General features: G+C 37.3%; 2 protein-coding genes across 3 annotated transcripts in view; one reads left to right on the top strand and one right to left on the bottom strand.

Moving 5' to 3' along the window:
• The window catches only part of HUNK (hormonally up-regulated Neu-associated kinase), a 72,164-nt gene extending 59,772 nt beyond the window's left edge, over positions 1-12,392 (bottom strand). Inside the window, exons 1-2 of the mRNA XM_088144623.1 lie at positions 12,215-12,392; positions 11,798-11,835 (exon numbers count right to left, since the gene is read on the bottom strand). The gene's annotated coding sequence lies outside the window, so the exon portion shown is untranslated. The remainder of the gene's footprint in view (positions 1-11,797; positions 11,836-12,214) is intronic.
• A 56-nt stretch (positions 12,393-12,448) lies between these two features.
• SCAF4 (SR-related CTD associated factor 4) overlaps positions 12,449-22,196 on the top strand; it is a 59,388-nt gene continuing 49,640 nt past the window's right edge. For both annotated transcript variants that reach the window (XM_007424510.4, XM_007424509.4), the window contains exon 1: positions 12,449-12,622. In XM_007424510.4, coding sequence (XP_007424572.1) covers positions 12,593-12,622 — 30 coding nt within the window. In that variant the 5' untranslated portion in view covers positions 12,449-12,592. The remainder of the gene's footprint in view (positions 12,623-22,196) is intronic.

The following is a 22,196-nucleotide window of genomic DNA, read 5'->3' as shown; positions in this document are numbered from 1 at the left end:
ATATAATTTTTATATGGCAATGCTGTATATCACACTGTAGTATGGAAGCTTTTATCTAGGGATCCATCTGCTTCTTCTATCTGATGTCCAAATGGTCTTAATGGACAGCTTTAAAGCTCCCACTCTCCCTTCTTACAGTTCCTGATATTTAGACTGGATATGGGCGATATAAACTTTGAATAAAGGACATTTTCCAGTAAGAGACTATTTTCTGTAAAGGAAAACACATGGCCATCCTAACCACATGTATATCTGTCACTGAGGATAATAATTCAAGCATATAATGAAGAGAGCTCTAGTCTGTGGAAAGCTGTGTCACATTAAATCTGCTTGCTTTTAAAGTGCTTTAGCTTCCTTTGTTCTTTTACCAGCAACATATGAAAATTGTTATCCTCTAGAATTTTTCCATGGTATTATTATATCTGATAATTTTCTATGATAGGAAATTTTCTCTTTATTTATATATAGTATTTATTGATTTATGAACTTCTGAAATTTCAACAGGCATTTCACATATTCAACTACTCATCTTTTATATTCTTAATACCCATTTTAGACCACATATATACTTCCCTGATAGTTCTATTTTAATCAGAGCTCTTGGTTTACCTTCATCTTAACTTTTTAATACATGTTATTAAATTTACAAGCAGTGGTTTAGAAAGCAATGAGATTGCAAAGATGTTTAAACCAGAGCACAGTATGATCTTGGTTCCTCTGGCTGATTTTTAAGCAGGGTTATTTCTTTGAAATGGAAACTTCAGAATTTCTTTTTTGTTTTTTTGAATATGGGATACTGGGAATTTAAAACTTCTCTTATATGATGTTCAAGATTAAAATGCAACTCATTATTATCAGTATTCTCTAAATTATAGATTGTTCCTTATTCTATACATATAACACTAAGTAAGCAGCACTAATGTAACATTTGCTCACAAACTGACTGATACACACATACACGCACTGTGCAAGAGAAATGTGTTTGTCACTGGTTACGCTGCTAGCATCAGATACCTCAAATGCCTGTATGTTAATCCAAACAAAGAGCCATGCAGCTTGCTGCTGCTGCACAGTTACTTAGCAACCATACAGTGAGTACTGAAAACAAAATATTGCCATACAACATTTAACATGTTGAACCTGAAATAAAACCTATACAGTTTGATTGGAGAAATATATTTCTCCAAATGATTTTAAGATGTAGATTAGAAAGAAAGAAACAAAAAATACTATGAGAGTCTTTTGATGCTATTTTACCCTCAATGTGAGTGTACTTACAAATCATGCTATAATAAACTTATTAGAGAGACTTATTCATATGACTCCCACACATGTTGCTCCTGTCTCCAGGCTGCAAGTTAACTGCACTAATGTACCTACTTTTTTATTGACTGTGTGCCATCAAGTTGGTGTCGACTCTTAGTGACCACATAGATTTTCTCCAAGATGATCTCTCCCCAGCCTGGTCTTTGAGGTCTTCCAAAGGTACATCCATTGCCACTGTAATTGAATCTGTCCACCTTGCTGCTGGTCATCCTCTTCTCTATCCTTCCACCTTTCCTAGCATTATAGACTTCTCCAGAGGGCTATACTTCACATAACGTGTCTAAAATAGGATAATTTGAGTCTGGTCATTTGTGCTTTGAGTGATAATTCTGCATTGATTTATTTGATGATACATGTTTGTTTTCTTGGCTATCCATAATATTCTAATGAGTCTTCTTCAACACCAATGCTCAAAAGCATCAATCTTCTTTCTGTCCTGCTCCTTCAAAGTTCAACTTTTCCATCCATAGAGTGTCACAAGGAAAACCACTGTCTGCATGATTTTGATCTTTGTAGGTATAGACATATCATGGCATCTGAATATCTTATCCAAGGCCTTCATTGCTACTCTGCTAAGTGCTAGTCTGCAGCATATTTTTTGACTTCTGGGTCCTTTACTGTTGATAGTTGATCCTAAAAGGCAAAGATTATCTACCACTTTAGTGTCTTCATTGTCAATTCTAAGGTTGGTTGCCATACCATGTCATCATTAGTTTGGTTGTCTTTATATTTAATCTTAGTCCAATTTTTTCACTGTGTTCCTTGACTTTCGTTACTAAAGCTTCCAAATCATTTGCATCTTCAGCTTTAGAATAGTGTCATTAGCACAGCACAGGTTATTGAAGTTTCTTCCTCCAAATTTAAAACCATACTCACCTTCTTTGAATCTGGATTTCCTGAACATATATTCAACATAAAGGTTGAATAAATAACGGGAGAGTATACAGCCTCATCTCACTCCTTTATCAACCTGGAGCCAGTGTCTTTTGCCATGTTCTGTCTATATTGTGGTTTTCTGACCTGTGTATTGTTTTCACGTAAGGATAATAAGATGTTCTGGAATCTCCATTTTTCTAAACACATTCCACAGCTTGACATGATCGACACAATCGATGGCCTTTCTATAATCAATGAAACATATACTGACTTTTTCTTGTTCTTTGGCTTTCTCAATTATCCAGCATGCATCAGCAATAATGTCTTGTGTTCCTTGGCCTTTTCTAAAGCCAGTTTGAACATTGGCATCTCTTTTTCATATAGGGCTCTAATCTGCATTGGATGATCCTAAGTATTATTTTGCTTGTGTGTGAAATTAAGGATATTGTATGATAGTCTGAACACTCTCTCCTTTCTTCAGTATTGCTTTGCAGATTGATCTCTTCCAATCTGTTTGCTACTGTGAAGCTCTCCAAATTTGCTGGTGTAGCTTGGTTAGAACTTTTACTGATTATTCTTCTGTTGCTTGCTATATTTCTGTAGATATTCCATCAACTCATGTAGGCTTTGACTTGGAAATAACCCAAGTAATGATTTAATTGCATCTTCTAGTACTAGATGTTCTGATATATATAAGGAATATCTTTTAAGGTATCTTGATTGATTGTTCACAACTCTACTGTACAGAAGTTCAATACACTCCTTCCATGTTTGATCTTTTTTGAATCAGTTACTACCTGCCCATTGGAACTTGTAGCACATCAATTCAAGGTTGGAACCTCCTTCTGAGTTTAAAGATCTTTTGCAAAACTTTCCTTGTTTCTCTGTGTCTGGTTCTGCTTTAGATAGCTTTACAGATGTTGTAATACTGTTTCTTGTCTCTTCTAAAAGCTCTCTGAAATTCTTAGTTATGTTCCTTCATGAGATGTTTTTCTTGACTTTGACTTCTGTTCTCTTCTTGGCAATTTTCATTGCTTGTTCTGACATCCAGTTTGCTTTCTTCTGTTTCTTGATCTTTGGCAGTCTCTTTTCACATTCATCCTTAACCACTTCACTTGATTCCACAGTTCCTCTGGTTGCCTATCAATGATGTTCAGGACTTCAAAGCGATTTCTGATGTTCTCCTTGAAAATGGTGGGTATATGCTTAAGATCATGTTGTGGAAACTGGTTGACTTTCTTCTTCTGCTTTAACTTGGAACTTGCACATGAAAAGTTTGTGATCTATTCCATAGTCAGCCCCTGGTCATGTGTTTGATGTTGTAACAGTTCTTCCACCTCTTTGTACCAATACTGAAGTCAATTAGATTTCTGTGTACTGCATCTGATGATGTCCATATACTGTATATATAGGTTTCGTTTTGGTAGTTTGAAGATTGTGTTAGCAATGAAGAAATCACTGAATTGGCAGAAATTTATAAGTCACTCTCCCGCTTCATTTTGATTTCCTAGGCTGTGCAGTTCAACTACATTTTCCTCCTTAGTATTTCCAACTTTGGCATTCTAGTCGCCAAACACAAGCAACACATTTTGCTTGCATGCTCTGTTGATTTCAAATTGAATTTGATCATAAAACTCATCCACCTCCTCTTCTTCTGCCTCAGTGGTTAGAGCATAAACATGGATAATCATCATATTAAAGGGTTGTCCACAAAATCTCACTGATATTATTCAGTCATTGATTTCATTGTAGCCAAGTACAGTACTGTTATTGCTGTATCCTGCCTAACTATGAAAGTAACACTGTTCCTTCTTTGTTTTTATGTCATGAGTAGTAAACAATATGATCTTCTGACTGAAAGTGTCCAATCATCTTTCACTATGTTGAACTTTCCCTTGTACATGCTTTTTATGCTCCGTGTTCCCACTGTAATGCTATCTTTGAAGCTTTAGATCTTCTTTTCCTACATGACAACAGCAACTAGATGTCCTGAAGGCTTTAATCTAGCTGCATTATAAACACTATTAATACTCCAAAAGATATTTAGCTCTTCCTTGGTAGCAAGTTGAGTGCCATCTGACCTGAGGAGCCATCATCTGGCATTATATCATCATCATATCATCAGTAATTTTGTATTTTTTTATTCATGTGGTTTTCTTGGTAAAATACGGGAGTGGTTTACCATTGCCTTTTCCCAGGCAGTATGAAATGATGCCTTGGCCATCATCACTAAAGTGATTTTATTTCTGCATCTGGATTGCTAGGAAGGCTAAGCACACTTAGGAAGTAATTTGGAAAATGCTTCAGAACATGTGGGAGCATATACAGTATGTAGTACCTTTCTGCAACTCTTAAAAGCAGTTGCATCTTTCCTGGGATCATGTGACAGCATGCAATCCTGGGAAAAGATATGGCTCCTCTAAAGGGGTGAAACACCTTTTGGAAACTAAATCCAAACCATTACACATCCATAATGTTTAATTGTTGGATATACAAATAACTATCCTGTAGGTACTTAAAGATTCAGTATGAGCATATTAAAAAGCAGTAAGATATTTGTCCATCAATATTTGTCCATCAGAAGTCCCTCTTTCCAACAAATTATCAGCCCCCCTAGTGCATAATTTCTTTTTACTATTAGTAGTTAATGCACAAGTTTGCAATGTCATTGGTTTTCCTTATTTCATAATCTCCAGAAAAACGAATTCTGGTTATTGTCTAGTCAGACCAATTCTAAACTTGATAGGGAGCCTCTCAATTCCCATTTGCTCTTTTGTCTGTGCACTTTATAACCTTGCATAATTCTTTAAGAAATACCAGATCTAAATGTAGCTTTTTAATAATAGAAAAGCGATAATACCTACACAATTCAATGGAAGATCACTTCATCAGCATAACCTACAAAGTAATATATTTCATTCTATTTGGAACGCTTTTATTGTGCTTTGATTTCCAGAAGTTAAGGAGCATGTTTACATTACTCACTGTCACATAATTATTACTCTAACTACAAGAAAGCTACACAGAAAGGAGGTTGCATTGGAGAAATTATTTCTGTCCCCCTTTTTTCCCTTTTAATTTCCAGAAAGTCAGCACAGTATGTGACAGCCTTGTCTCTGTCACACACTGGGATTAGAAGTAGAACTTCAAGAGATTTGGTAGGGGCATTCAGAACTATCAATCTGTTTATCCCAAAGCAGGGGCTAGGGTCCAGAGGGTTTCTGGCAGAGGTTGTTTAAGATCTCCAGCATTCTACTCCAGGAGCTCAGCTACTATACTACAATCCCTTTCTTTGATAAGTTGTCAAACATACTTCCTGAGGACAAATAGTATGTTTACTACAGAATATGACTTGCAAGGAAAGCAGCGTTGTGTGTTCTTGAGAAGGAATAGCCCTATTCTGAGTTCCCTCTAGAATAGGAGCCATGGGATATCTGGAATAAAAGTACATTTAGGAATTCTGACCATAGAATAAAGAGGCATAGATGGCACCTAGAATTTGAGGGAAACATTCTCAACATTTGAGGTCCCCAGGGTTTGATATCTAACCCTTTCCTAATAGCTACATTTATTTTTGTAAAAATTGTCAGAACTTTATGATTAACTTTGGATGCATGACTAATTTTTACTCTGCTCTTCAGATGTTTAACTAGAGCTAGTACTTCCCTTATTAGGCCTCACAGACATGAATGTCTCTACAGATTCTTTTAAATGAGAGCTGAAGCCAATTAGTGCTGGCAGGAAAAAGATAACCTCCTGATCTATGTTCCACTTTGTGGCTGCCTATACTGCTCACAAAAAATTTAAAGTAACTTGCTTTGTGTTTTCTATTTATAGCTGAGAAGTAAAAAAATTATCAGGACAGTTCTCAGGAAACAACAGGGAAAATAAACCTTGTATTTAAAACAGATCAATGAATATGATTCTTCCAATTCTGCCCATGACATGAATTGTCAGTTGCAGAATTTGCTCTACAAGGATACATGTTGGTCACACATGCTCCCTTGTCTCACTCACATCATACAGGTCATTACAAGAGTTTCCAATGAGTCACTCAGTCTGTAGTTAAGTGCCATCTAGTGGTACACTAAGGCTTTAGTATACATTGTCCTCTAACAAATTGATTTGGCAAGCTAGCCATGAGCATTGTTTTGTTAAAGCAGCAATGAAAAAAATCAGAGTAGTATTAAATGTTAAAATTCTCATTTGAGTCAAGCTCAGATCCTGGTGATATCATGGTACATCCATGCAGGATTTTTTGGTAACAGTATGGAAATGGTTTGTCACTGCTTTTTCTGGGAATGTTTTTTCAACTTCTCAGTCTGGCCTGTAAATGTCCAAAATGCTCTGAAATATGATGATGAATGATGACATTAAAAATGAAAAAGCAAATAATGTTAATATACTCAACAGAAATTTGTAAGAAAAAGAATGTTTTTAAAATAGATATACATTTGCATGGACGAGAAAATGTTGTCAACATCTATGTAAATTTATGAAAATGTATATATTAAGCCATAATGTTTAAATGAGTGGGCCATATTGTTTAATCCTGAGACAACCTGACAGTCACATTACAACTAGTTGTCAAATTTATCTCACTTTTCCTGATAAAATCATTTCAACAAGTCATAGGATCAGTGACAAAACCATCAGAATCAGCTGTCTTATTATCTGTAAAACATTCCTAATTGCCTTCTTTAAAGTTGCAATTTAAATATGATCAAGTTCAGGAAAAATTATTGCATGTCAACAAGAATAAAATGTTTTTTTGTAATACTAATGTTGCTCATCTAGTATACATGCTTGCAAGAATATCCCATATCAGCTTTTGAAAGTAGAAGGTATATTGGGATAATGTAAAAGACGAAGAAAGATTAAATGAGGTCACTAGTTGGGGAAAAATAAATATAACAATTACTGGATATCTTAAATGTGCAACTTTAGAGCAGGAATGGCAAGATATGTAGTACGAAGTGTTCAGTACATCTAGAGAATGCCTCAAAAGAGTGCCAGATTGGGCAAACCTGTATTTTAAAAATGCAGAATAAATAACAATTGGTGATAAATATTATGAAACCTGAAACCATGTAGAATGCTGATCCTCAGATATGATTTTGTGTGCATTGTTACAACTACTTAGTGTAATCCGCATAGAGATCTCTGAAAAACATGTAGCCCTGTTAAAAATATCTGCTTCTATTTTAGTATTATGGACACAGATATAAAGTTTTCCTATTAACATTGACTTTTGTAATGTTTCTTTTTCCAAAATAGAAAAGCTCAGTAATGTTTTATCAGCAAAACAGAAACATTAGGCTGTCATTATATTTCTTTTTTGCTGACTGATGTTATTGCTACTGTTATTCTGTGCCATTGCCAGTACTTCATTATAACTGCAGTTTGTAATCCATTTAAAATATAATAAAGATACATGAGACCAGAACAAGATTTTCAACTCAAGGAGCTGAGCAAGGTGGACCATACCCAGAGGGCAGCAGAGTACACCTTAATAGACCATGATTCTAGCCCTGCAGATGGTGTTGGTGAAATTGATGAGAATGCTCATAGGAGTTATAGCATATCCCACACATTTAATGAATGAGTTTGGCAACAATGCATCCTGAAGACCAACCCACTTAATATATATCAAGCCATATCCAGCACCTCACAGATCACACCAAATATCTCAACTTGAGGAAAAGGACCACACAAACACAACTGATCTAATCATGCAAGTAGCTGAAATAACTTGTGACCTCTGGATTTATGAAGTTACACAAACCACTCAGATGACAGAAATTGGATAGCTTCTTTAAAATGATTGAAGGCATGAAACTACCTCCCATCCCCAACACATCAAACTCAACCTCTAGATCAAATAGCTGGAGCATGAAGAAAGGTTCAGTGCTTCAGCTGGAGCACTGAAGAAAGGTTCAAGGCAGCATTTGGGAGATCACTAAATTCAGACTAGAACAGATTGGAGACTTGTTGCAACACACTTATAGTGCAAGAGACTGATCTCATGAAGACACTAAAGAACATTTCCAGAAATAGCAGGAATGACTTCTTCAAGTGATGGGACCCAACTCATGTTTGAACTGATTGATCCTGAGGAAGTGGACAGTGTCTTTTCTGCTGTGAACTCTGCCACCTGTGTTCTGGACCCATGTCTCTCCTGGTTGGTGAAAGCCTCCTGGGAAATGGCATGTGGCTGTGTCAATGTGATGATTAATGCCTCATTGTGGGAGAGGGCGGTGCCACCTGTCTTGAAGGAGGCAGAGTTATGCCCCCTTCTCAAGAGGCCATCCTTGGACTCAACAATATTGGATACTGTCAGTATATCTCACAGGAATACTAAATGGACAACAGAACCAAGCTTAAAAAATGTAAAAGATCTATTTGATATAGCAAAGTAAATACACTTGCATAAAATAAGAAAACAAGAAAAGTTATGCTTAAAATGTACGTTAAACTTTTTGATAACAAGAAAAATATATTTTAATGGAAGCTGAACCAACTGGTTGACAAACCTAGGGCTCCTCTGCACGTGCTTTTTTCCTGTCCTTGAGATGGGAGGAAAGTAAGTCAGTGCAAAAAGTGCTGACTCCATGACCTACCCATTATATGCATCCACAGTGAGGTGATCAGTGATGCTGTTGGCAAACAGTGATTGGCAAACAGTTGGCAAACAGTAATCCAATCTGGTCAGTTTCACTGTTCTTCATGTTTGATTTCTTTCCTTAGAAGGAGGAAAGGATGCAACTGACCAAGGAACATGGAAGATCTTCCTCCTTACGGAGAACAACGGAAATGCAACTGAGGCTGCTACAGTTGTCATCTTAGTCACAAATAGGATGGAAGAGGAGCTTTCAAGCAAATTGCCTATAGTTCTTGCTTTCCACTCACCAAAGGGAATATTGACCTATATTTGGTCATCCCTGTGACTGATATTCCTCTGATTAAAAGTAAACAGGCAGAATGGTCCTGGGCAAGGTTTTGCTCTCTCTGGCAGCTCAGTACAATTGCCACTTTTCAAGCCAGAATAGCAGGAACTAATTTCACCTTGCCTTAGTAGTAGGCTGGTTACAAGATGGAGGACATTCCTCAGGAAAAGGCTAGTGGGGCATCTTTGAGCTGGGATGAAGAAGCTGTGTGGACGAGCCACTAGAATGTCTTTTGAAGCATGGAATTTAGTGCCATGCCCACGTAGCAGTCTCATTTTTAAGAAATTAGGATAATTAAAATAATGTGTAATATTATATTAGAATAATAGTACTGAAGAATCTATATTCCTAGGGCTTGTACTTTTCTTGTTTTTATGAACAAAAGTATAAAAAGCCTACAGTCTGAGACAAGATGGAAGACAACAAAGAATATTGTATAAAGATATTTGCCTTTTAAAACAAGATGATTTGACACTATAGTGCTAATCTGGAAGCACCTCAATTTTCTCTAGAAAGAAAAATGAGGGAAAAAATAATGGTAAATGGATCCCACTATGTTGACTCCTTGTAAAATTTAATGAATAAGGAAGGACAGTAGCATAATGGAAGCATTATTTGGAAGTACTGCAATTTCTGAGTATATACACATAAGATTTTGCTGCAAAGCCCATTGAGTTGTTTCCAGAAAGAAGGCTCTAAATGCTACCAAGCAACCTCCACATTTTGGGTGTAGCATAACAATACTCCCTAAAGTATCTAATAAATTAGTTTTAAACTGAGAGGCTTGAATAGCAAAAATTCATCTTTCATTTTCAATTAAGCCTCTCCAATAGTCACTGTGGACTATGGCATAACTGGTGAAATGAATCAATGTCTATATCATTCAGCCAGGGTTGTTAGAAAGGTGGTTCAGCTGCTAGATAATTTTCTGATTTTCTTGGCTACATGCATGACAACAAAGCATAACATTTTGCTTTACTGGATAAGGCAATAGTCCCTTTAAGAGAGCGGCTTTATCTTAACTTTGATATTATATAAAACTGTGAGGATTGTGCTCAAAAGGAAAAAGAAAAGCATGCCTGGGAATATTCAAACATGAAGCCTAGTTGCTTTTATTTACTCTTTCCAACTAACCTTTTGTTGAAAGGTTGCTGGAATTTGATATGAGGCAAGCAAGTATTAACCAACTAGTTCAACACTCCTTTTTTACGTATAGATTTGTATTCATTGCCTTAAAAAAAAGGAATTTCTCATTAAAACCTTTCCCATGTGGAATACTGCTTGTTTGCATATATAATTTGTGTTTCAGGATTGGCACAAAATTAACTTGTGTATGGTAGCTTTGGACAGGAAGAGCCAAAACACTTTCCTTGATTGTTCTCTTGGTTGCTTTTAGTGCAATTGTTCCTAGCATCCTTTTGGATAACCTGGGAGAATGTGGCCTTGGAACCACTGTTTTGTGATTGTTCCAATCCTTCCCTTAGGGATTTTGCTGGTGTAAATTATCTTGACTCCCATGCTGGTCAGTATTTCCATGATACTTTGGAGCATTATGCCAACAATACACTGATAATTCTAACCCTAATTCTATTCCATTTGCAATCTTAACTCTAAGAAACAATAACTATTCTTGAATGTTATTTGTGTTTTATAATGGGCTGGGTAAAACAGCAAGGTAAAAATAAATTCAGACAAGACTAAGTTGCTCTTAGCATAGTGCTCTTTGAGCCTTAACTATCGTTAGATACTAAGTGGTGGCTGTAGTAAGGAATGCAGTTACAATTAGTACATAGCTGCAACTGTTAAATTAGCCATTTTGATTTGGCAAACATTTTCTATACCTTAATTACATACTGACTTGAGCACTGCAGTGTCCTCTATTTGTGACTACTCTTGAAAACTGGATCCAAAGGAGAGGAGAAAACACCAGAATAGAACAAATAAAGAAGAAATTCATTTGCTTTGGAAGTAATGTTTATTTGATTAGTCCAAAGCATTTCTACTAGATTAGACATTCTTTGTTTTGTTTTATTAGAGTTGTATCACAGATATTGTACCAAAAGGACTAATCTAGCCTGAAACACATTGGACCATACAAATAAAGACTATTTGCACCGACAAGTTAATTTTCCTTTCCCTCTTTTTGTTTTCTGTATGGTATCTTTTCTACATGGTATCTGTGGTGAAAGGTCTGCACTGATTGCAACTAATTTTTCATATACAGTTTAAGGCATTGATGTTTATGTTTAAATGCCTAAATCGGCCTATTTAAAGGACTACCTCACCCATTATGAACCTGTGTGGATATTAAAAAGTGCAAGACAGGGCCTGAAAATGTTCCTGCTTTTAGGGACTCATTTATGAAGCAATGTTTTCTCTTACATCAATTCCAAAAATATAGGATGCATTGCTTGTGAGTTATGGTTTGGTCCCTACTCTTTCTGCTTTTAAAATATTTATAAAGTCACATTTTTAGCTATGCTGTTTAAAGACAGATTTTATAATTTGGTTTGTTTCTATCTTTTGCATTTTGTACTATTAAACTGTACGGTGACTTAAGTTTCTAATTTGAATACAACGGCTGTAATATAAATCAAATACAAATGTTTGGACAAAATTCCAGCCATAATTAATTTGTAATTACCAACCAGCTGGTACTTTCATCATGTATTCCTCCACAGAAAGTCTGGAAAAGAGGAAATGACAAATTAGTTTCTCACTGTTTTGTCTTATAGTGCTACCAAGAACACTCCACCTGGAAACACCGCCGGTTAAGGAGGCTCTGATTGAGCAGCTGTGTAATTTTTCCGATTAGTAGACCCAGAAAGCCTGAGCCGTGAAGCACCTTCAGTGCCACTAGTAACGGGCTCATATCCAAGCGTGCACAGGATTACAGGATTCGTTCTGACTTCTTTAAATCGTAAGAACAGACGGGGTATATTTTTTTAATCGCCCAGTTGGCTTTAACCGGCGTGCAATATTTAATTGCTGATTAATACCCATATTTATTTATCGTTAACGTGAAGACAAATCATCAATATTTTCATTAATCAAGGATGGAGTACCCTTAAGGGAATCTTCGGGAATAGTCCAGCAAAAGTGGGAATCGGAAAATAGGCTCGATCTCACGCTCTTCCTTGAGCGCGTGCGCACTCGCTAACTTGTGTGTCTATGGTTTTTGTTCTGCGGTCTCCTTCCTCCGATGGGTGGCGCGAGCCTGGGAGGCCCTTGCTATCCCAGGGTGCTGTTCGCGGCGTGCGCTTCGCCGTCCCGCTGGAGAGAGACAGTCTGTGCGGAAAGTTCGCCAACGAGTTGCTGCGGGCTGCCGCCAAAACGGACATGTTAGCGCCGAGGCCCTGAAGGCGGGACGCTGCTGAAAACGACGTCCCGCGACTACCTTTCAGCTCTTCGCGCGCGGTAGCATAGGCCGCCGACCGACCAACATGGAGGCAGTGAACGCCTTCAATCAGGAGGTGGGAATGGAGTCCGGCAAGGGAACGCGGGGCAGCCAGGCCCGGCCCGGCAGAGCTCAGCCTCTTTGATGGGAGGGGGTGGTTGTTGACACGGCCCCTAACTCTGGAACTATGAGGAGGTGTTAGTGGTTGGGACGGGCTTGAGTGGAAGAATCATCAGGATTTTTTTCTGAGCTGCGGCCTCTCTTGGGCCCGGCATGTGGGCGGCAAAGCTGCATCGGGTGACACGAGACCTCAGAGGCCTACCTCCGAGGGCCCCTCTTCCCTTTGAAGCCCATTGCTCACTCTCTCTGCCCCGTGAAAGGTGTTAGCCCTCAGAGAGCCAGTCTAGTTTGCCACGGTCCCATTTGTGGAGGAAACTTTGTAGAGCTGCTTAAGGTCAGCCGTGTAGCCACCGGGAGAGACCGAAAGAAAGGTAGTGGAAGTTCGTCCGTGCGCGCCTATATGCGTACTAAGTCACACTCCTCCTGTCGGCGGAGTGGGCATTCCCATTGTGTGTGTGCGCCAGTTTGATGAGAGGTGGGGTGGAGCGAAGAGGAAGTATTTGGCCTTTTCCCGAAGAGGAAGTATTTGGCCTTTTCCCTGTACAGATGTAGCGAAGAGCCGCAGCGTGAAACCAGAAAAAAAAATATTATTTTGTTCCCTGTCCAATATTTGATCTTTCAAAATGTTGGATGCTTAAAGCCAGTCCCAGTCTCTGCCGTTTTTGTATTATGGAAACAGGAGATGAATTACGCAAATGATAGTGCTCAAATTGATGAGATTGAGGGAAGATGTATAGATGCTCTGGAATATTATTTTAACAGCATGGTTGTGGATATGAAGAGACAGTTGATCTTTAATATTAAGCAAATAACTTGTTTTATAGAAAGCACTGATCGTATTTCATATTGTTGCCAAAAGTATTTCAAGCAATGTCTTAAAATTTCTTTGAAACTTAGCATGAGTTTTTCCAGTAATTCACAAATTAACACTGATAAAAGTACTCTTGAAAACTGTGTATGAACGACAGGAGAAGTATACAGGTTTTGTTTAGCTAAATACCTGAAAATAGGTTTTTTTTAACAGAAAGTACAAAGCAGTTTTCAGGGTTTAGCTCATTGAACAGAAAGCTCTGTAAAATTAATTCACAGCAATTATTATAAATTGGGCTAATGGATCATTATATCCCCTCAGTTAAATATACAGTTATAAGGCTACATGTAAGTAATTTGTAGCTACACATGACAAAACTTCCCTCAAAGCACAATTTGTTACAAAAGCGATGGACTGTTTGGTTCTTGGATCCAAGAGTTACTGTATAAATTAAGTGAATAAGAGAGATGTATGTACAACTATCTAGAGTCTAAATGCTTCCCATATGTTTTTCAGAGTTGCTATACTTGAATGGCAGATTTAGATGGCCACTCTTTTCTCAGGGTCAGAAAAAGATGCTGTAAGGCACTGTTTCTCAACCTTGGCCACTTTAAGATGTGTGGACTTTAACTCCCAGAAATCCCAACCAGCATTCTGTCTGGGAAATTCTGGGAGTTGAAGTCCACACATCTTAAAGTGGCCACGGTTGAGAAACACTGCTCTAAGGTAATGATATTGGCTTATTTTGAGTCAATAAATGTAATTCAGCTACATAAAAACTTTTCCTAGAATTGCCTTCCCCAACTTGTTGCCCTGCAGATGCATTACTCTATAGCTCCTTGCTGGAATTCTGTGCATGATTAGTGTGTGATTTCTTCTATTCTGTGACTGAAGCATGTATGCTAGGGCTAGTGTATCAAAAGGGGATGGTGCTATAAGAAGATCTGGAGAGGAATTCAGCTCCCCAGGAGCTGTAGTCCAACATATGGTATGTATGAGGTTGCACCAGGTTAAAGAAGATTGTTGGGCGATGTACTAGGGTATTACTGGAAGGGGTATTGTCACTTCAAAAATGGACATGACTGACTATCACACACTATTGTCGGTGCTTGCTTACCTTAGAAATAACATCTTAATTTCAATAAGATTTTCAGCAAGAAAATGGGAAGTTGCCTAATGATCCATAGTGAGTAAATGTGACTTTTAAGTGTGCCTCCAACTATGTGAGGTCTGAGACAAGATGAAATATTTGCAGCATTCAACTATATTTCTGTACAGCAGTTGCATATATATATCCTAATCTATAGCAGAAGAAGCTGTACTGCTCCAACTCCCATACTTGTTCAGTAGCTGGAGATTAAAGTATATCAATGTGTGCCTTGTGATCTCTCTCTCTCTCTCTAGAGAGAAGTCTATATGTTCACATCTGCATTCTCTCTGGCCTGCAGTGGTTATTCCTTTGGTAATTTCAGTGTACGGTGGTGTGAATGATCCCTTCTCACATACAGAGAGAAAAAAGGACTCATATACTGTATTTTGTGAATGATGCCCATAAATTATTTTGCAGAGAAGAAATGTGTAATAAAAAAAACCACCTTAAAAACTGGGAGTAATGGCCTTAGAGTCCCTCAGAATAACATATCCACATTACAGAGCGTCAAAGATGATATGGGTCACTGAAGCTAAATCCTGTGAAGAACAGTTAAAGGAACTAGGTATGTTTAGCTTAAAGAAGGGGAAGATCTGATAGCAGTCTTCAAATACTTGAAGGGCTGTCACAAGGATTAGTACATGGATTTATTCTCTTGAGGGTAGGACATGAACAAGTAGTTAGAATCTTTACAGAGAGAGATCCAAATTTGCAATTAGAATTAATTTCCTGAAAACTATTAAACAGTGGAATGCCTGACCCTAGAGTTGTGGGTGCTCCATTACTAGAAGTTTTCAAACAAAGGTGGAATAGGCATTTGTTTGGAATAGTAGGAGGATTCTTCTGCTGGGCAGGGCTTTGGACTAGAAGACCTCCAAGGCCTTGCCAATCCTGTGATTCTATTTCTTTCCTGCACATTCCTGGAGATGCAGAAAAATGAGAAAAATATATTCTGCATGTCCCTGATATTATGGGACAGTTGAGGGTTACACGTGCTCCTTGTCTTTAATTTGTGTAAAGCCCAAAACTTCTTAACTCTTAAATGTTTATTAATATATAGCAAAGAGAAACTTTACTGTCTACAGAGAGGTAGTTCTGTTCATTCCTGCTTTTTCAGTAGCAGTTTAAGCAGTAATTAAATAATTTTAATTGAATTTATTTAAAAACGGTAAAGTCTTTCTATTATGTTAAAATTAAATCTAATTTTAAGAATGTTAGCCTTGCAGTTAATTTTCAAAGTGAATTTGAAAAACGCTCAGATACATTGAGTTAAAGGTATATTATGTAATTGTATGTTTCTTCTAGGCTTTACTATTTAAATCATTTAGGGGCAATAGCCTTCCAAAGATATCTTATATACATAAAATATTATAAAATATTAAAATTGTAGCACTAAGCTATACTACAAAGTCAAAGCACTCACCATAATAAAATCAGCTAGAAGCATCACAATAATTTGAAGTTGGAACATCCCAAACTTGAAACACTCAATTTCAAGAATGCTACTCTGGTTTGAAACAGCTCCTCCAACTTCAGAATGGGTTGGCCTGACTGTTATGGGAGTGTTTTGAACTGACAACACATTCACTCAAAATAGGAGTCTTGAGGCTTTCTTACAAGTATGGATGATGTAGCTTGATGTACACTGGATAAGATGTTCTGTAAGTGTGAGAACATTACTGAAAGAGCCTTCTTTTTTGTTTTGACAATTAAACAGCCCTCAAAGAAAGACCACAGAGAAAGGCCTCTGATCCAGATGTTAAAATGTGGATAAACTGACATAGATTAAGACACTACTTCAAGTAATTCACAAATATTTACAGTATACCTGCCAACTTACAATATACATTTTAGTTTCAGCATGAATTGGTTATATTTTGTTCTGTGTCTACTCATGAGTATTTCAATTTTGCTTGCTTTCTTTGTTTTCTGAGAGTTGAACCAAGAATAAAGGAGAAACACTGAAAAGAAAAAATGTCCACAATTTTGTCTAATTTGTAGATTCTTATAGCCCTCACAAAATGTATTAGTCTTTTCTTTATAGGCAAAGAAAAGAAAGCATAAATACAGTACAATGAATACAGTGCAATGAAAAAGTTGCAAGGCTTGATTGTAAAAATGAAAGTGTAGAGGAAGGAAATCCCAAACACTTTCTATCATTAGGTGGCAAGCACTGTTCTAAATAGTTCTCTATTAGTTCTTTAGATCTATACATTATACATACAACTCATTCAAGAACATTGCCTGTAGTCCTGGAAAGTTATCTGTTGTGTGAATATGCTGTGATTTTAGAAGATCAGAACATAGTACAAGGGAAAAAAATCTCTTTCTATTATTTTCTGGTATGATGACTATCAGTATAATTTTCTCTGCAATATTGATAGGGTTTTTCCATTCCATAGAACTGTGTGATGTATACAGTATGATGCATGAGTTGTAGAGGTAACCATTTTGGAGAGTTATTGTATAACTTTAAGCAAATTTGTGTTGTGTTGTCAGTCTCCTTGCTCAGTACAACCTTATGTGGGAAAGTTACTTAATATTTTAATGTTAAATGTTAAAACCTAATTTAAGATAAAATTAGGGAATGATGCCAACATTAAAGCAAAGTTTGTATTCTCTCTTCCCCCCTCTCCAAATTATGTATAGTGTTTTAACCTACTGTGGCTGGTAAGTATCCTCAGCTAGATCAATTCTGCCATTCTAGCATGTGAGACCAAAAGAATTTTCTTTACTATAGAGCAGTCCTCTAGTGAATAACCTAGTGAACTTCTGGGACTCCAGGTCTCTGATCTCACAATATGGGGATGACACAGTCAATCATGATTGTAGATGCAACAATATTTTGAAGAGTGTTCACCAAGTCAATACTATAGTAAGGCACCTGGGGCCATCTGTGTGTTTGTCTGAGCAGAGATCCTATTATCCAAACAACTCTTAGATGGGATCTCCAGAGACTTAGTGTCAGTATATCAATGTGTTAACAAACTAAGCAAGGGTGTAGCCTTTAAGCCCATGACTCCTAAAATAGATACAGATGTGTAAGATTGATGCCAGCCTTGTGAGGTAGTCCAGGCAAGAAGCACACCCTGATGAATGAATCCTACTTTATTGTAAGGTTACATTAACATAATCTTGCAAGACAAAGTATTTCTCTCCTCCTCTCTTTTTAGTCTCTGGAAAACTAGGGAGTGTCCCTTCTGAAATGCTTCCCATGCTTCCCCCCACCTATGGACTGAATTGCCTCTTATCAGACTGTTGCCTAGGCTGCGGGTCTTCCTCCTGTTTCCCAAGGTCACTCCCACACATTACAGCTAATTAGACAGCATTCAGAGGAATGGAGTTTGCCTATGTGGATGTTTCTTGATGTCATTGTGAGCTCCTTTTGTAGTTTGTGTTGCCAGGCAGTCACAAGTTAAGCCAGTTCATCTTGTGATTTTCTATGGAGGGAGCGATAGTCTCAGATGCCCTGAACTTCCTGTAGCCCAAAGTTCTCCTTTAGCCCTTCCTATTGCTCTCCCTTCTGATTTGTATTCTGCACAAGATTTAGATGAAGAGGCAGAAGCCACCCAGTTGATTTGCAGTTGGCCCTGGAGACTTTGGCACTCAGTGTTGATTCAATTATCCATGAACCCTCTGTTGCACCTCCTCAGTCAGACAGTCCAGCTTCATCCAGACCTGAAGTGGTTACAGCTGCAATTTGCAGGTTAAATATCAGGCCTTGCAAATGCTAGGCTATAACCCAGCCTGTCCTCCTGCCGAACATCACCTATTGTACCTTTCCTGCTAGAATAGGAGGAAGGAGATCTGGTCCATCACAACTTCATTTTTTCACACACTGATCCTCTCTAGGTTACATAAGTCTTGGCTCAACTTTATGGATTTTTTTCCATAAGCCACAGAAGGAGTGTAAAACATAGTTAGCTGTTTATGCATGCACAAAAATAACAAACTTGCATAGCACAAATGGTGATATGATTAATACAAAACTTGATTTGTGCAACAATTCTTAGAATGGAATGGGTATGTAAATTGGGGGCTGCCTATGTTGGCCTTTTTGCAAGCAGGACTTGACCACAGTCTGGAACACAATAAATTAAGATGTTGTTGCTGGCTTGAGTCCTTCCAGATTCCCAGGGACCACCAATCTCAATGTGTTCACATATCAAGAGTTTACTGTGTGTAACTATCTTTCTGAAGCTACATCTTATTCATAGGTTTTCTTTATGGCACCTTCAGCTGGTCCTAAATACTCCACTGTACTGTTGTTTTGGACCTATCCATTAATTGTATTCCAAATGTCTTATTTGGAAATTGGCTTTCCTTGCAACCATAACCATGACCAGACAGGTATCTGAACTGTTGGCCTGAGAAGACTCTATTGTCCTATATATGGATCCCAAGGTAAACTCAACCGTGAACACAAGATCTGTGCCTTTATTCACTCACCACCCCAGAGAAACAGCAGCACACACTGGACATCCGAAGAGCTATCTTAGAAGGATCAGGACTACCTCTTCATTTCCTTTTAGTAAGCTTCTCTCAGCCATCTGGTATCCCTACAGTGACCACCAGGTTGATAGAAGCCTACTATACTCTGGCTTTTTCACCAACCCTTCACTGAACAACTTATTCAAAATGGCAACATGGTATTTGGTCTCTCCCTATATGAGACACTGCAAGCTTAATTTGCAGGTCTCAGTCAATGCCTTCTTCAGCAGAGAAATCATTATGGTAATAAGTGGGTAGTTCCCACCCCTGACTTCTCTGGTAAGTTCCAGCTAAAAATATCCTCCAGGTACTGTAGCAAAATAGAACTTTGAACTTATTATGAAGTTTCTTTTCTACAATAGATGGAGGGCATCTAACCCTTTATCTATATCTCTTTTTAGCCTATATAGTTCCTATTAACATCTCTTGTCAGTCCCAAAACTGGCTGGAGGCTCTCTACTGCCATTTAGAGACTGCTGAAGAATTTTAGTTGCTGGAGTAACTAAAAAAAAATACAGTTCCATATTCTGGAGAAAGGCAATAGCAAACCACTACCATATTGTTGCCCAGAAAACCAGAAGGGATGTGTCCCTATATCAGGTGTTGAGCTCAACTAGAATCTTTCTCACTGGATACAGATTGGGGTTTTTTTGTAGATAAGGAATTGTGTAAAATTATATTAGAGTACATGATTTGGAAGTATGAAATAGTTTACATGCTATGGTTATTATTCTGACTTTCATGCTGGAGGTAAAGACTAACAATTGATCAGAGGAGTGGGGAACCATTCTCTATTTCTGCAAGTTATTGTACTGTCTCTTCTTGGAATAATTCACACACATAACTTTATTACATATTACTTTATGCTTTTGAACTACTTAATTTGCATATTCCTTAATTTATGAATGCTTAATTGTTAACCAAAGTGAGCATTCACATAAATCACATTCTTTCTTCCCACTATTGGTGGAAAACAGTCGTATTACTCTTATTTATACTCAAGCCTCAGTTTGTAGTAACTTGAATTTCATGATGAAAAACATTGTGAATTACATTTAATTAAATACTTTGGTTGATCACACTAGCCTTTAGCTCTGAAGATAACATACTGTATATGAAAAATAAATTGAGGTAGTATGTTTATTTCCATCTGTTATATCCAACTATAGCACTTACATTCATTGCATGATTAACAACAGTTTGCTAGTTTAATCGAACAATCTGAATAGTTTAGTGAGATGGTTAAGGTTATACTTTATAAAGCAAATAAAAAGCCTGATAGGGAAGTAGTTCATCTTGGACATAGCACAAGAATTTCCATGAATAGTTTAAAACATTAAATGTTTAGCTTCATTTGCATGGTGTTACTTTATCAGATGTTAATTTTTTGCCTAAAATTTTCTTTTTAAAAGCTCAAAACATTATTTGTCTTCCCATTTTTGTATATTTAATACTTAGCTTGTTAATAGTTGAGTAAATGTTGTGAATACTTCTGAATTGGCTTTAAGTTTGCTGAGATTTAATTTGCTTAAAACATTTTGTTGACCAAAATAGCAATACTTGGACAGTAAGCCAAGATATAGAAAGTATTTGAAAATCTATTCATGCAGGCCTCTTGCTTCTTACCTTTGTGAATGAACAGTCAGACAAAAAAGTTTCTAACTATAGTTCCATTAGTTGAATTGGTGAAACTGGTTACCAGGATTAGGATAAGCATGATCCTAAACTACTTAATGTCCTGGTTTGTTTTGAGTCTACTGCAACAGTTGAAGACTATAACTTGTTTAAAAGTAATAAACAATAGAAGGAAGAAAAAATGGGATTTAAATGCAATAAATGTATATTGAGTGCTATCTATACCAACTCTACCAAAAAAAGAAAAAAAAGCAAGTGGAATAAATTTTCAATTTTTTAAAAAATTCCCATAGCAAATTAATGGAGCAATAGTTGAGTACATTGTAGTAGCCGGTTCCTAACTAGTGACTAGGCTACTTCACTAGAGCCTACTGAAGAGGTAACAATAATTGAGTCTGTGAGAAGAAGGTTGTGTGACAAAGAAATTGCCTATGCTCTCCACTATTCCCGTTACCTTTTAAGGGCCTTACACTTCCCTTACTTGTTGCACTGGCCCTTTAAAAGAGGGTCTCCTGAAGAGGAAACATGGCAGTAGTGCAGAAAGAAAGAGGAAGAGAGAAGAAACAAGAAGAAAGGAAAGAAGGAAGGAAGGAGCCCAGAAAAGAGCTGAAGGGCACTAGAGCTGAAGATATAGCAGTTCTGGTGACTGAGTAGGAACAGCTATGCAAGTGCAGTAACACCAACGGCCACAGTAACACCAGCGGTCATGCTGTCAGCTTCTGTAACTTTGCAGCACAGTTGTAGATGATGGAAAACAGGAAGGTTTAGGAAGCCTGAAACTTTGGAAACCAGGTGCTGCCAAGATGAAAAATTTGACTGGGGGGAGTCCCCAGCCACCAACTATCAGGACAGTTAAATATCTGACAGTAGATACAATCTTCAAAAAGTAGGGAAGAAGATGATGACACCAATTTTCACCTAGTACCCAGTCTACTTAGTCTATGCAAATGACTGTGTAACAGAGTGGATAAGAAGGGAAGGAATTCAAGGGCTCAGAAAGAAAATAGTCCTGACAGTTTTAATAAATGAAGACATCTTGCTATATGGATGAATGTTAGAGATTCTGTCTTCACAATATAGAATCATACAGTGTAGGTGGATAGATTATAGCATTATAAATTAAGGAGCATTTGATAGTAAGATAAAGCAACATAGCACAACATTAAGAATAATTATTGGAATAAGAAACTGCAACATACTCTTTATATTACAGAGAAATGTTTATTTTGGAATATATTTTTGTGATACAATTTTTTTTTTGAAGAGAATTGTTTGGTCTCTTGTCTGGTTCTGTCACCATCTCCCAAAAAGACCTGTGGCAGTCATATCAACACACCCCATGAATAACAAAAGAAAAAGACATCTTTTTCATTTGGCCCTGTCTGTTAAATTCAGCAAATGAATGAAGTATCTTGGCATTGCTTGTGGCAATTTGAAAGCTTA

The sequence above is a fragment of the Python bivittatus genome, unplaced genomic scaffold (assembly GCF_059951505.1).
Source record: "Python bivittatus isolate LINGU-HERP-01145 unplaced genomic scaffold, Pbiv_v1 ctg000350_np1212, whole genome shotgun sequence".
NCBI classification, from domain to species: domain Eukaryota; kingdom Metazoa; phylum Chordata; class Lepidosauria; order Squamata; family Pythonidae; genus Python; species Python bivittatus.
The sequence above is the reverse complement of the archived record's forward strand: the minus strand, read 5'-3'. Positions and strand labels throughout refer to the sequence as shown.